The sequence below is a fragment of the Vidua macroura genome, chromosome 20 (assembly GCF_024509145.1).
Source record: "Vidua macroura isolate BioBank_ID:100142 chromosome 20, ASM2450914v1, whole genome shotgun sequence".
Classification (NCBI taxonomy): domain Eukaryota; kingdom Metazoa; phylum Chordata; class Aves; order Passeriformes; family Viduidae; genus Vidua; species Vidua macroura.
The window spans coordinates 10,500,073-10,512,582 of record NC_071590.1 but is presented as its reverse complement, the minus strand read 5'-3'; the positions used below and the strand labels follow the sequence as shown (position 1 = coordinate 10,512,582).

The 12,510-nt window shown below is 50.4% G+C and overlaps 1 protein-coding gene across 15 annotated transcripts in view; it reads left to right on the top strand.

The window, feature by feature from the left end:
- MSI2 (musashi RNA binding protein 2) overlaps positions 1-12,510 on the top strand; it is a 204,531-nt gene that overhangs the window by 122,561 nt on the left and 69,460 nt on the right. For all 15 annotated transcript variants that reach the window (XM_053995560.1, XM_053995559.1, XM_053995562.1 and 12 more), the window contains one exon: positions 4,572-4,620. In XM_053995560.1, the coding sequence (XP_053851535.1) occupies positions 4,572-4,620 (49 nt within the window). The remainder of the gene's footprint in view (positions 1-4,571; positions 4,621-12,510) is intronic.

The window sequence follows — 12,510 nt, the reverse complement described above, 5'->3', positions numbered from 1 at the left end:
GTGGTTATGGTGGTTTCATTGTGGAAGTTTTGCTCAGTGAGTGAACTTGACTCAAATGGAAGAACCAGAGCGTGGAGGTGTGGAGTGGTGGTGGGTGTTGCTCCTGTGCACACAGGCACCTTGTACAGGAAGGTTGGCTTCACAAGGAGGGTCCGTGGGCACCTCTTGGGTCTGTGTCTGTGCAGTTGGAGAGATACAGGCTGAGGCTTAAAGTTTTCCAGGAAAAAAAAAAAAAAAAAAAAAAAAAAAAAGGTTTAGTCCTTCCAGTGGCAGCACAGTGCTCCAGTTTCTGCAGCACCACCCTGCAGATTCTTCTGGAACCACTGCTGGCTTTTGGAGGGCACTCAGCCTGTTGGTTACAGTGTGAGTGACATGGGGCTGTGCTGGGTCTGATCAGCTCCTGCTGCCTCGTGGAAAAGAGGAGTTGAAAATCCCAAAGAGGAAAGTAGGAGGAATGACTGGAGAATACTGTGTGTTCTTGTGCTGGGCTAGATCACTTGCATTAAATTCAGAGACTTTCTGAGTACAATTAATAGTCATTTTATTTAGGTCACCCTGGTTTTGTTGCTTTAAATGTATGCCTCCATTAAAGTGGAAGAAAATCAAATACATTTATCTCCGTGGAGCCTTTTGTGAACTGGTTGGGCATATTTTAAATAACCCTGGGAACTGTTAGGATTATTAAAGCCTTTGGCTCCTCCAGGTTTTTTTTCTTTCCTCCTATTCTCCCCTATTCCTCCTTCCAGGCAGTGAGTAATGAAGTGGTAGAGCCCTTCCTTTTCTCAGAGCCCCAAGTGGATTGGAAAAAAAAAAGAAGTTAAATAAACTGAAGCCCATTAGTTAGGCTTTATGTAAGAAACTGGGTCTGCATTGGCTGTATGGATGGGCTGTGCTGGGACAGAGGAGTCTGGGGGCCTTAAGTGTCCATTTGTAACCAGTGTTCACTGGCAAGCCTTTGTTTTCTTTTTTTTTTTAGTTACCCTGAGTCCTGAGACTGTTCATTTTGTAACTCTCACTTGATGCTCAGAATGAGCCCGCATTCATCAGCTCCTCTAGGCTCCATCTCAGGAGGTTGGGGTGTGGGTTGCCTGCTGGTGTCCGAGTGCCCCGGGGGGAGGCGGCTCAGCCTCCCCTGCCCTGGGGCATCCAGCCCTTCGCTGGGGGCTGGGGTCTGGCCAGGCCTTGCAGGTGGCAATTCCATCTTCCAGTCCTGCTTCTAGCCTGGAAAAACCTTCCTTGCCTCCTGTATGCAAAGCGTGAGCTGCATGTTTTGAGCTGAGACCTGGAAAAGTTGCGGCTGAGCGTCTTTAAAACACTGGGCGAGCGAGGGGCTGGAGGAGGGGGTTAGCTTGGGCAGTCACAGCCCCGAATGTACTTGAGTTTCTGCTGTGGGTTGGTTTTTTTTTTCCCTTCCCCTGAAATAGGGATCAATTTGCTTACTGCAGGGTTTACTGCCGGTTACCTTGACTGTGTCCCTTATTTCTCCTTGATGAAAACTTGAACAAGCCGCTTGTGTTTGCTTCACAGAGAACCGTGAGAAACGGGCTGTGTGTGTGAGGCAGCGTGGTTTGCTCATTCTATTCAGCCCTTTGTATATTCAAATTCTTCTAGTTTGAGTTCTTGCTGTTCTGCCAGATTTCCATACCATTGATGGGTTTTCTGCATTAATAAGTTTCTCCCCCCCCCTCCCTCCCATACCCTCGCCACCTTTTTGCAACTGGTGAAAAGTTCTTCTGAGCGCGCTGCCCTCTCCATATTGATTTTCTTCTCCTGCTTGTCTCACCAGCTCTTAGATGTTTTATTTTGCAAAGCGTTAATAGAATTTTCCTTTTGCCACTGCACTTTATCTATTCAGGAGGTTTCAAGAAGTCTCATTGTGTCACCGGACTATGGAGGAAAGAGGCTATTCTTCTGCTACAATGCCTGCCCTAAAAAATAACGCAGGGTGGGGTAAGCACAGAAAGGGCAGAGACGGAGATAAAATGTTCTGACCTTAGGAAAGAGAAAAGATAACCAATTAGACATTGTTGAAAGGGCACCAGCTGGCTCAAAGAACACCCCACTGATAATTTTTTCTTCAAGGCATACTTGGGCCACGTCTGAACTCAGCTGCAGAGACGCTCCCCCCGTGCAGGTTTCATATGTGGACTGTCAGGGCTGACCCTTTTCCAGGGAGCTGCTGCCTGGCCCTGATCCCAGCAGTTGGGATGTTGGAGGGGGGGCAGTGCCTGCTCCAGGGTGCCTGTGCTCCTCGGGGCCCCAGGAAACCTCCCTCCTGGATTAGCCCTGCAGCCTGTGCTTGTTACTGCTAATAGGGATTTATTTGCATAAAAAAGATCCCTGCCAAGATCATCATTCCAGCTTGGTACACATGGCACAAAGCCCTGTTTGCCCAGAGGATGGTGTTGGACAGGTGGGAGAAGGGGAGCAGAGCCCAGTGTGACCAGGGGCTGCACCCAGAGCCCCTCACCCCTGCAGTGCTGGGTCTGGTGCCAGGACCAGCCCCTCCTCTGCCCTGGCAGCCCCTGGAGGAGCACGATGAGGCTGCACAGAGGAGGTTCAGGGCTCTGCTGCTGCCAGCAGTGCCTGAGACATGCCCTGCTGGAGCATCTCTTCTCTCCCTAACACAGCACCTTTGTGAAGTCCCCGGTGATGTCCTTGCTGGAGGAGGTGTCGTTGTGGCAGGACAGTGTGGGTCCAGCCTGGAGAGCCTGCACTCAGGCTGGGGGCACAGGGGACCTCCCTGGGCTGCTGGGTCTGTGCTCCTCTTGGGGCTCTGGGATGGGGTTGGAGGGAGAAAAGTTCCATATTAAACCTTCTGCAGCAGGGGTTGGGTGGGGACAGAGGGTGGCACCGGGAGCTGCGGTGCCCCAGGAAACAGCAGCAGGTGCAATGTGTAATTTTTGGTTCTAGTGAGGCCAAGACCTGTGAGAATGAAAAATAAAGATTGCTGAGCAAATATAACCCTGGAGCAGAGATAAGCAGCGTGCAGGGTGAAGGGCAGCCTGGTCCTTATCTGCCTCCTGGTTTTGCTCATCCTGGTGAGTTTTCCCCCTTGGAGGGAGGACAGACAGCAGGACAGGCTCCGTGCTTAATGCAGTTTGGGTTTTTCAGTGCATCAGCATCTTTAGATCACAGTCAAGATGGGTATCAGGAGACCTGCAGTTCTGCACCCTCTCAGGCCATTGCTCTCACTTTCTGCAAACCATTTTGACTAAAAAACTTAAGAACTTAAGCAGAGACAGGTTTTCAGATGAATTTCAGGCATCGTGTAAGGTTTTGCTGCACTGTGTTTTTTTACAATCTCCTGGAACATATTACAGTCCTTCAGAACCTCAGGGAGGTTCAACTTGTGTTTTCACCACCTTCCCAAACTCTTTCTCCCCAGCCAAGGCTGAGAAATTTTTCACAGACATAGGCTGGATGTCTGTCTGTTGCCCAAGAGGACATTTGGGAGGACAGGTGTGCCCTTTAGTGGCACTGTGTGAGATGAGGAGAGCTTGTAACTGCATTGTAAATCACTTAGCTAAAATAAATGATTTATAGAAAACCAGAGTACAAGCCCAAGGAAGTACAGAAAATTACTGGTGGGAAAAAAAAAAATCCAAAAACTTCAAACAAGCAAATAAAAAAATCCCAAAGCCACACCCCAGAAAAGCAGTGGAGTCCTTTAGAGGATGAAACCTTATCTTTAAAGGTTCTTCCTTCCTGCAACACCTTCTGTAATTCAGTGTTACAGATTTTCATCATCCCCGAGTTTATAACAGGGAATTGCAAGTCTGTAATTTCATCTCAGAGCTTGCCCAGGCCATGTCCAGTGGCACATGGGACCCAGCTGCCCCCACTCCTGCAGCCCCAGAACAGCAGCTCAGGGTGTGATGATGCTGGGGAATCAGCCCCAGCACAATATCCTTGTGCAATAAGTGCAAAATTTTAGGTGTGGCTGCACAGATTAAATGGAGGTGGAATAAATCATGCAAATCCTAATGGAAGTTGAAAGCAATTTGGTTGCACTTCAATAGGTTTCATCAGTCATCTCTCTTCTGAAGTGGAAATGCCGAGCCTGATGCGAATTAAAGTTTCTCCCTCCTCCCTCTCCCCTCTTTCCTCCAGCTTTTCAAAAGCCCTTTTGAAAACCTCTGAATACCTTTCTTGGCTGACCAGATTTTACCCTGCTCATACCTCTTTTAACCTAGTTCTCAACCAAGACAGTGACTCTAAATTTGGAGAAGTCATGGGCTCGATTTGCATCCACACTTCCTGCCTTGGTCCTTCCTGGTCTCCCTACAAAAGGGAGATGAGGCACGGCCAGGGATTGATGTGGAAGAGCTGCTGAGATATTTGGCTCTTTAGGGCCAGCACTTCCAGTGGTCACTTTTCCACTTCAGCATCAGCTGTCAGCCAGGGCAGGGAGGGAGAAAGCAACAGTTTTCCAAAAGGAGAAGCTGCCTCTGGCCAAAACCAAGGAGTTCTGCTCCATGCAGGCTGCCCGTGTCCCCCTCCCTGGTGTGTGTGCTGTCTCTGAGTTGCCAGCGTGTGTTAAAGCACAGCTCTCCCTCTTTGTCTTGCAGGTAGAGGATGCCATGCTGATGTTTGACAAGACGACCAACAGGCATAGAGGTAAGAGGGATTGGGAGCTCTGACCTCTCAGTGTGTGGCAGCTTCTGCATGGGGGAGCAAAACCCAGATTCAGTGAGATGAGCCAGTGGCTAAATCCGTGGCACTCGATCCTCTGTGCTGCAGGTGGCAGAGGAGGGGCTGGTTGGCACGGAATGCCCCGTGCACGTGGATTTTCTTGTTAGCAGTGACTTTCCTGGTCAGTCCAATGACCGAAGTCAGGGATTGCAGTACCCTGGAAAGTTCAGCAGCAGCGAGCAAAAGACTTGCTCAGGGAGATGAGCTCTTCCAGCCAGGGAGGGTGTGTGAACAGGCAGTGCCCTTCCTTTTGTAACAAGGACCTGTTCAAAGCTCTTACTTAGGTTGAAAAGTTCAACCCGTGACAACTTCCTTTTAGATCCAGGGAATTTTCCACCCTTCTCCACACAGTCACCCTTAAATGGGCCATAAAAACTCCTCTCCATTCAGGATCTCAGCAGGTTGTTTGCTGCATTTAAAAGCTGCCTGATGTGGAGCTTTGGTGCTGGGCACAAGGGCCCCATGGCCCTGTAGTCTGGGGGCAAGGAGAGCTGGGGGGCTCTGGTCCCAGCAAGGCAAGTACTCAGCAGGTTTGGCCTCTGACACGGGTGGAGGTGGTCTCCATTTGCTGAAATGTCCCAAATCCCGGGGCTGGGTTCCCAGCTGGCTGTGAGCTCTGTCCTGCCCACCAAGCTCACTGTGGTCTCCACTCCCTGTGCCTGCCCTGCCCGGGCTCTGCTGCCGGGGTGGGCAGGAGGCTCTGCAGGGACATTAGAGCAGAGCAGAGGTGTGTGAGCCCTTCCTGTGCTTCCTGCAGGATGCTTGTCTGCTGTTGCCAAGGTGACCCCTGCTCTGTCCCCGCTCTGTGCTGCTGTAAGCACTTCCCGAGGCGGGAGGGCACAGCGAGTGTTGGTGTGTGTGCTCTGCGAGTGCTGAGCTCTGCTCTGGCAGCCCTGCTTCAGCATTTCTGTGCTCTTTGGGGAGCCTGCAGAGTGTGCCAGGGAGCCTGCAGCTTTGAGCCTGGGTAATGAGCCCCGCAGGATGCATTCCTTGCCCAAAAACATCTTTCCACTGACTCACCAGGAGTAAAGGTCTGCTAAAGATGAGGGCTGCAGGTCTGGGGGGCACCTTAGTTGCCATTAAACCTTTTGGGTTTTCCACAAAGAGCTTTTTTCCCACTATGTGTGTTGAAGATGAGAGGCAACAGGTCATCTTTTTTTTTTTTTTCCCCCTGGGAATTCTGTGCATTTATTTCATTGGCTAATTTTTTTAATAGCTTGTTTTTCCTTACATGCAAGCCATGACATTTTGCTCCGCATTAGCATCCCAGTGTAAGCTCCTGGATGAGATCTAAGTGGGGAGGAACTAGAAGCCCCTAAGGACCAAAAGCAGGCTCCAAATGCCACTGGGGGGAGGTGATGTTACCCCACAACCTCCCCTGTGCTCCAGAGTCAGACTCTGCACCCGGGTCTGTCACTCTGGGGACAGGTTGGGCTGGAGTCACCCTCCTGGCAGAGAAAGGAGTTCTCTGGCACTCAGGAGACTCAGCTCTGTTTGGGAGGCTGTATCCCAGGGAACAGGCTTACCCATTGCTAGGTGAAGGGCAATGCTGCTTGTTTGCTGGGATTAGCCAAAATTCCTGTGAGCAGGGAAGCCTGGCTGGTGCTGAGGGGCTGCACAACTGCCAAAGGACAGAGAGGGCTGAGCTCCGGGCCCTTGCCCTGCCAAGCACAGGTGGGAGGAAAAATCAAGTACAAAAGGCAGAGTAAGAGTCCTCTTCATCTTCACACTTGAATTTATCCAGCCTTTTGTGGCATTTTTTCCTGTTCTGCACAGGTAGCTAGTGCTAATCAGCCTAATGAACTGGCTCAGGGCTGTGGTGATGAAGTGAGTTCTGCCGCCTCGACCGCCGATAAAATCACCCCAGATTTTACAAATTGTGACACTCTTGATTGTGTTGGAAGCATGTTTAAAATGCAGTAGTGTGCAGCAACAGTGTTAATGGCAATTCTTAAAACCACTTGTGGGTTGCAATCTGTATCTTCAAATTAGCCACGGGAAAGAGAAATGGCAGATAAAATATCCGCTGTGGTTTGCTGCCGTTAGTCTCTGCCTGGAATAATCGTCGTGGGCACGGGAAGGGAAAAGGATTAAAATTCACTCCCTGCTGCTGGAAGGTGAGATAAATTTCCTTGCAAGAAAACTGAGAGGGTTTGTTGACATAATTCTGGCACGTGTGTGTTGCTCCTGTGTGTGAATTTGGGGAGTGTGTAACTCACCTGCACCCAGCCCTGCTTGGTGGAAATGCAGGGATTGAGACAGGCAGAGGAAGAGGGGCTTTCAAAACTGCTCACCCTGGCTGGAAAACACCACCCAAAATAAAACTTCGTGCCTGGCATGGAGCACTTTGCCTCTGTGGTGGACTTGATCTGGGAGGTCTTTTCCAACCTTGATGATTCTAGGATTCTGTAACCTTAAAAATGCCATCAGGCCAGTCATGCTGTGCCTCTGCAGCAGTATTTTAATGTCCAGCTATTCCTGGATGTTCTCTTAAGACTCAGCTCTTGCATTTCATGCTGATCTGCTCAGCCATATTAAAGGCAGGCTACAAAATCTGTGTTTAATTGGAGTGGTTATTTTTTGGTGTATTGTAGGCAAGCCAATCCCTAGAATCACTGGGATGTCTCCTTCCAAGGGTTCTTCTGGTGTGACAGTGGGCACACAAAGAACCAGCACTTGATAAACAAATATCCCTGGTCAGCTTGTTTAGGTGCCCTTTTCTTTTTGGAAAGAAGGTGTTGGTGATCCTCTATTTCAGTACTACTGTATTTCTGCAGTCTTCTAAAAACCACACACAAAAGTTCTCCCAACATTCTGGCAGATCACTTCTGTCACTTTCTTCACTGCTTAAAATTTCATAGAGCTGAAAATTACTGGGTCAATCTTGAAAGGATTCAGTAATTGGAAAGAAAGGGAAAAAAAAAAGAGGGTGGTGTTATTTTGTTACCCTTGCAAAGTGCAGATAAAATCTGGAGTTCAGCATTAGTTATTGATCTTTGGGGGTGGAGGGAGCCTGGCAGGATGATGATGTCCTTCTAACTTCATTATGGAGAGGAGCTCCAGGAAGCATTTCGATGTGCCGAGGTGGGGCCATGCCCTTGGGCTGTGGGGAGGGTTTGTTGTTTGCAGCTAAGCTGAGCAAAAGCAGCGGACACAGCAGGAGGAGGAAGGCACAGTTAGATCATGGAGGGGTGCACAGGTGGGCTGTCCTGAGCTGATCCCAGTGTGAGGTAGAGGTATGCCAGGAGAGGGGGTGCAGTGGTTCCTCACCTCAGTGGGATGCCCTTGGCCCCAGCCCCGGTGATCCCTGCCCAGCCTGTGCTTGTTCCATGGGTGCCTGCAGCCTGCAGCCACTCCAGAAGCTGCCCAGGACCTGCATCACAGCAGCCCCATGTCTTGGACTCACAAAAAACCCGAGATTTTGAGCGAGTGGAACCCCCCAAGCTGTAATTGCACGTATGGAGTGTAATACTATATGTTTTTCAAAGCTCTCCAGCCCCCAGAGTTATTTTCACATCAATTAACCCTCTTGCACAGTTAAGGATGGCAGCGGAGAGAGGAGGGAAGTGACAACGTGTGATTTGGACTCCTTTAATCTCAAAACTAAACAAAATTAACGCGAGGCAGGCTGTCTGTGGGGTACAGACAATATTCTGCGTGTTAGGGGTTAAAACATCCCCAGGGATGGACGCTGGTTGTGTGGAGCTCTGCGGTCACTCAGGCTTTTACAGAGTTCTCCCTGCTCCCTGTGCTTGTGAGGAGGGTGCCCAGGCAGGGGCTGGGTGGCACCTGGGTGTGTCTGGGGCTGGAGGGTGGGTGAGCATCCCTTTGGCTCCCAGGCTCTTGCAGGGTGGGCACCAGGACACTGCTGGTACCCTCGTGTGACTCCGGTGTGCCCAAGGTTGGGGGTTTATCTAAACCCACGGAGCTCAGGCTGAAAGGTTGGTGCCCCCCATCCCAGCAAAACCACAGCCCAGAGCACAAGGGCTCTGCCAGCCTTGCCACGGGCTCTGCTCTCGGGGAGGAAGGTGAGGGTGGAGCTCTGTCTGTGCCGTGTCCATCCAGCAGATTTCAGTGCATGGAAGTAATTGTGCAGGTGGAAGCAGTTGGCATAATGGTTGTGATTCTTGGGAGAGTCAGGAGTGACACTGTTAGAGAGATATTGGCCGTGCCTTGGCGAAGGAGGAGGTTTTTCTGAGGAGAAAAATAGCCTTTTGTGTTCTGTCCGGCTGCCAAAACCTCAGTTCTGGAGCTGATCTCTGAAGTTATAATTGACATTTTTATAGATGAGATATAACTGTAATTAAGTCACTGCAATTATTTGTTTATCACCATCTCCCTCAAGTCAAGCAAGGTCATGTGCATTTAAAAATACATCCCCGGGCAGTTTTGAGAAAAGAGTAGTTAAAATATATAGAAATAATTGCCTAATTTGGTCATTTTGAGTGTAGCTTTTCTTGGCAGCATCCTGGCTATAGCACCAGGCATTCCTTAGAAGTGCTTGGAGGGAGCCTTCCCTCAGCTCACAGATTGTGCTTTTTAGGAGGACAGGGCTGAGGGAGAGCTGCTGCAGCAGGTTTGACCCACAGATTTGGGGAAAGCATCCACAGGCACGGCGACGATGCTTTTTTAAAACATAAAGTGCTTTAAGGGCTCTGGATGAAAAGTGTGACATAAGCTATAAATGGAGGCAGTGTTATTGTTATTGCTTTCCGAGATGAGACGGGCTTTTATTCCCCTGTCAGCTGTATCACTTCTCAAATGGGGCTCCAGAGAGTGCGGTTGTTCTGCGGGAAGCGCTGGCTCCACTCCGCTCCCTCCCCTGAAATCCATCCATCCCTGGGCCCTGGGGCTGCCAACTGAGAGATTTAACCCTTGGTGACAGAGCTGAGGAGTGTTTATCTTCTCCAGGGGATCAGGGGAGCAGGAGCTGCACCCAGGGGGTTTGGAGAGATTTTTAAGCAAATATTTGCTTCTAAACTTCACGTGAGGGCTGCGAGGATTCATTAGTTAATATTATTTACCATTTACACACCTATCAGTGAACGCCATCAGTCACACCTGTCTGTTTGGATTGCAGCAGTGACATGTGCCATGTTAATATTTTATATGTGTGTGTTTTTAATATTACATTCCTGCTTATAAATATTCATTTCCTAAACACATTAATGGCTGCAAGCAGCCCTGACATCTCTGCTCCGTGTCACCAGTTCTCCTCCAGGCTGGGGGATCCAAAGTGGGAGCCAGCATGAGGAGAGCTGCTCTGCTTCCAGAGCTGGGGGCCACTTCCCAGTATTCCCATTTGGCACCAGTTTGTCCCCCTTAGGCTCCCATCAGGTGGTGGGGACTGTGAGTGTCCCTCTGGGGCAGTGCCGTGCCCGTGCCTCGCCCAGCTCTGCCCTGCTCTGCCCTGCTCCCCACTCGGGTGTTAATAAACACAAAACAAAAAGGAAAAGCTGCCAATTCTTGGATCCATCTCCCTTGTCTTTTAATTTCCTGGCTGGTGCCCGTCGCTGCTGCGTGGGGGCACCTGACGTGAAGTGTAAAAATGAACAGAGCCAGGCCAGCGCGAGCCCGGAGCGGCAGATCAGGCTCCTGGCCACGCTCTTCCAGGCGGTCACGGCACGTCTCGGGTGCTTACAGCCACCCTGGCCCTGGCCTCACGCTGGATAATGCCACCTGAGGCTCGGAGTAATTGCCCAGCTCTGTACTGTCTGTCAGACCTCACTGCTTAATTTTGTACCCGTAATGAGGATTCCATCCAGGGGAGGAGACGAGCGAGCAGCTGCCCTGGCTGGGATGCGCCCAAGGAAGAGATGTCTGTGGATGCTTGCTCTGAACAAGGGGAGAGGCTCCACTTGCAGCAAGTTTGTGCAAGGTTCTTCAGGAAGCATGAAGTGAGGCTTGTGCAAATATTTCTATTTATTATTTTCGTCTAAATGATGATCATAGTTCTATCACACTTGCAGGGGGTGAGCTTGTGTTAGACACCACATCGTGTGCCCGGCTGAGGCTGCCTCGAGGAGTGAGGTCATTTAGTACGAGCTCAGTTTGCCTTCTCACTGTCACTGCCACTGCCAGCTTGAGTGACAGAGAAATTAGCACAAATCCTGGTGGTCGCTGAGCAGAAAGAAACCCTAAAAGCCACGAATAAGTTCTTGCTTATGAATCTCCCCAGCTGATGAAACCCAGCCCCTTTTGCTTCCCGAATGCAGGAGCCAAGTGATTAGCAGGGAGCACTCTGAGCCTTGTGGGACTGTTTGGAAATGTTAATTGAGGAAAGGCCAGAAACGGGAGGAGAGCAAAATGCAACATTTCCATAGACGGGCGGTCTGCATACAGCAGGCAGAATTAAAATCAGCGTGGTGACCTTGAGAGAAGAGGCAGCTCCTCGCAGCGTGCCCAAAAATGTGATGTGGAATCAGGGAGAGACTCTGCCTCGCTCGCTCCCTGGTGTGTTGGCTCCTTCTCCCCGTGGATCACAGGGAGCAGACTGGGCAAGTCCTCCCCAACGTGCACTGGGGGAGCTTTTGTTTTTCACACACCGGTGCTTTCTGTGGGTTGGGATTGATAATGGATCTTTTGGAGGCCTTGCAGGGAAGGTGAGGAGGGTGCTGCAGGAAGGGGGCTGCTTTGTCACCCCACAGTGAGTGACCCCTGTCAGCTGTGCCCAGGCCCGGTGCTGCTGAAGCCTTCCATTGCACAAGGTCATTGCCATATGTAGAAGCCTCCTGGTGATCTGTTTAAACAGATAACACTTCCCCCATCCCCTAAATCTCGAGATTCAGCAGAAACAGAGGTTACACGGATAATGCTGGTAACAAAGCTTTTGCCCCTGAGCCTCCGTCAGAGCAGGCTCCACCACTTGCTCTCCCCGTCCTCACATCCCTGGTGTGGTTCTGTTTCTGGACATTTAGGTGTTGGGAATGTGGGGGGGATGCTGATCCAAGCTGTAGGTGCACCTGGGCAGGTACCTGAACACGTGCTCAGGTGTGTGCTGTTGCTCCCAGGGTTGTTTGTGCAAGGCAAAAGCTCCAAGTGACTCTGCTGCTGAAGGAGGACTTGTCAGGGGGGTGGAAATGGAAGATTTCTTTAATTAGTTTGATTAAATGTCCTGGCATGGGGCGATTTTTGCTTATCCTGTATGTTTTTTGTATATATAAGCTGAAGTAAGAACATCTGGCACTTTTTTCACTGGATCCGATAGAATAAGTTGAAAAATGGCTTCTTTCAGAAAACTGCAGGTTGGCACATTTGGGTTGTGGGTTTTATCTTTTTTAATTTATTGAGTGTTTTCTGGACCAGAAAACTACCTTCAGCCAGAGTAGTAATTCACAGATTGCTCCCTATTTTAAAACACCTTCCCACTTCTAAGAGCTTCCTGAGTTCTCCGCTCTGGGAGGAGATCAGGAGTGAACAGATCCAGTGCCACTAACCCCCCTCAGCCCTCCTGTGAGTGATTGCAGACCCCTCTGCAGCTGTGAGGGAATGGAGTTCCCCGTTGTCCCGGTGAATCCCAGGTCAGATGTGGCAGTGGGAACGCTGGGGGTGGATCCAGGCCGGCTCCGTGGCTCACACTTGGACCACAGAATCCTCTCTCCATATTTACTCTCACTGGGACCATTGCCAGCCCCAGTGCAGGTCAGGTGGGAGTTGAGGGGTTGACTTCAGTCACAGCAGGGCCCTGGTGATGAAATCTTACCCCTTGCAGGAGTCACACATGAACACACGTGTGTTCCACACGTGTTCCACGGACCACTGGAAATTAGGGCAGGATCCATAGGGAGAAGCCTGGCAGGAGAATTTGCTTCCTTC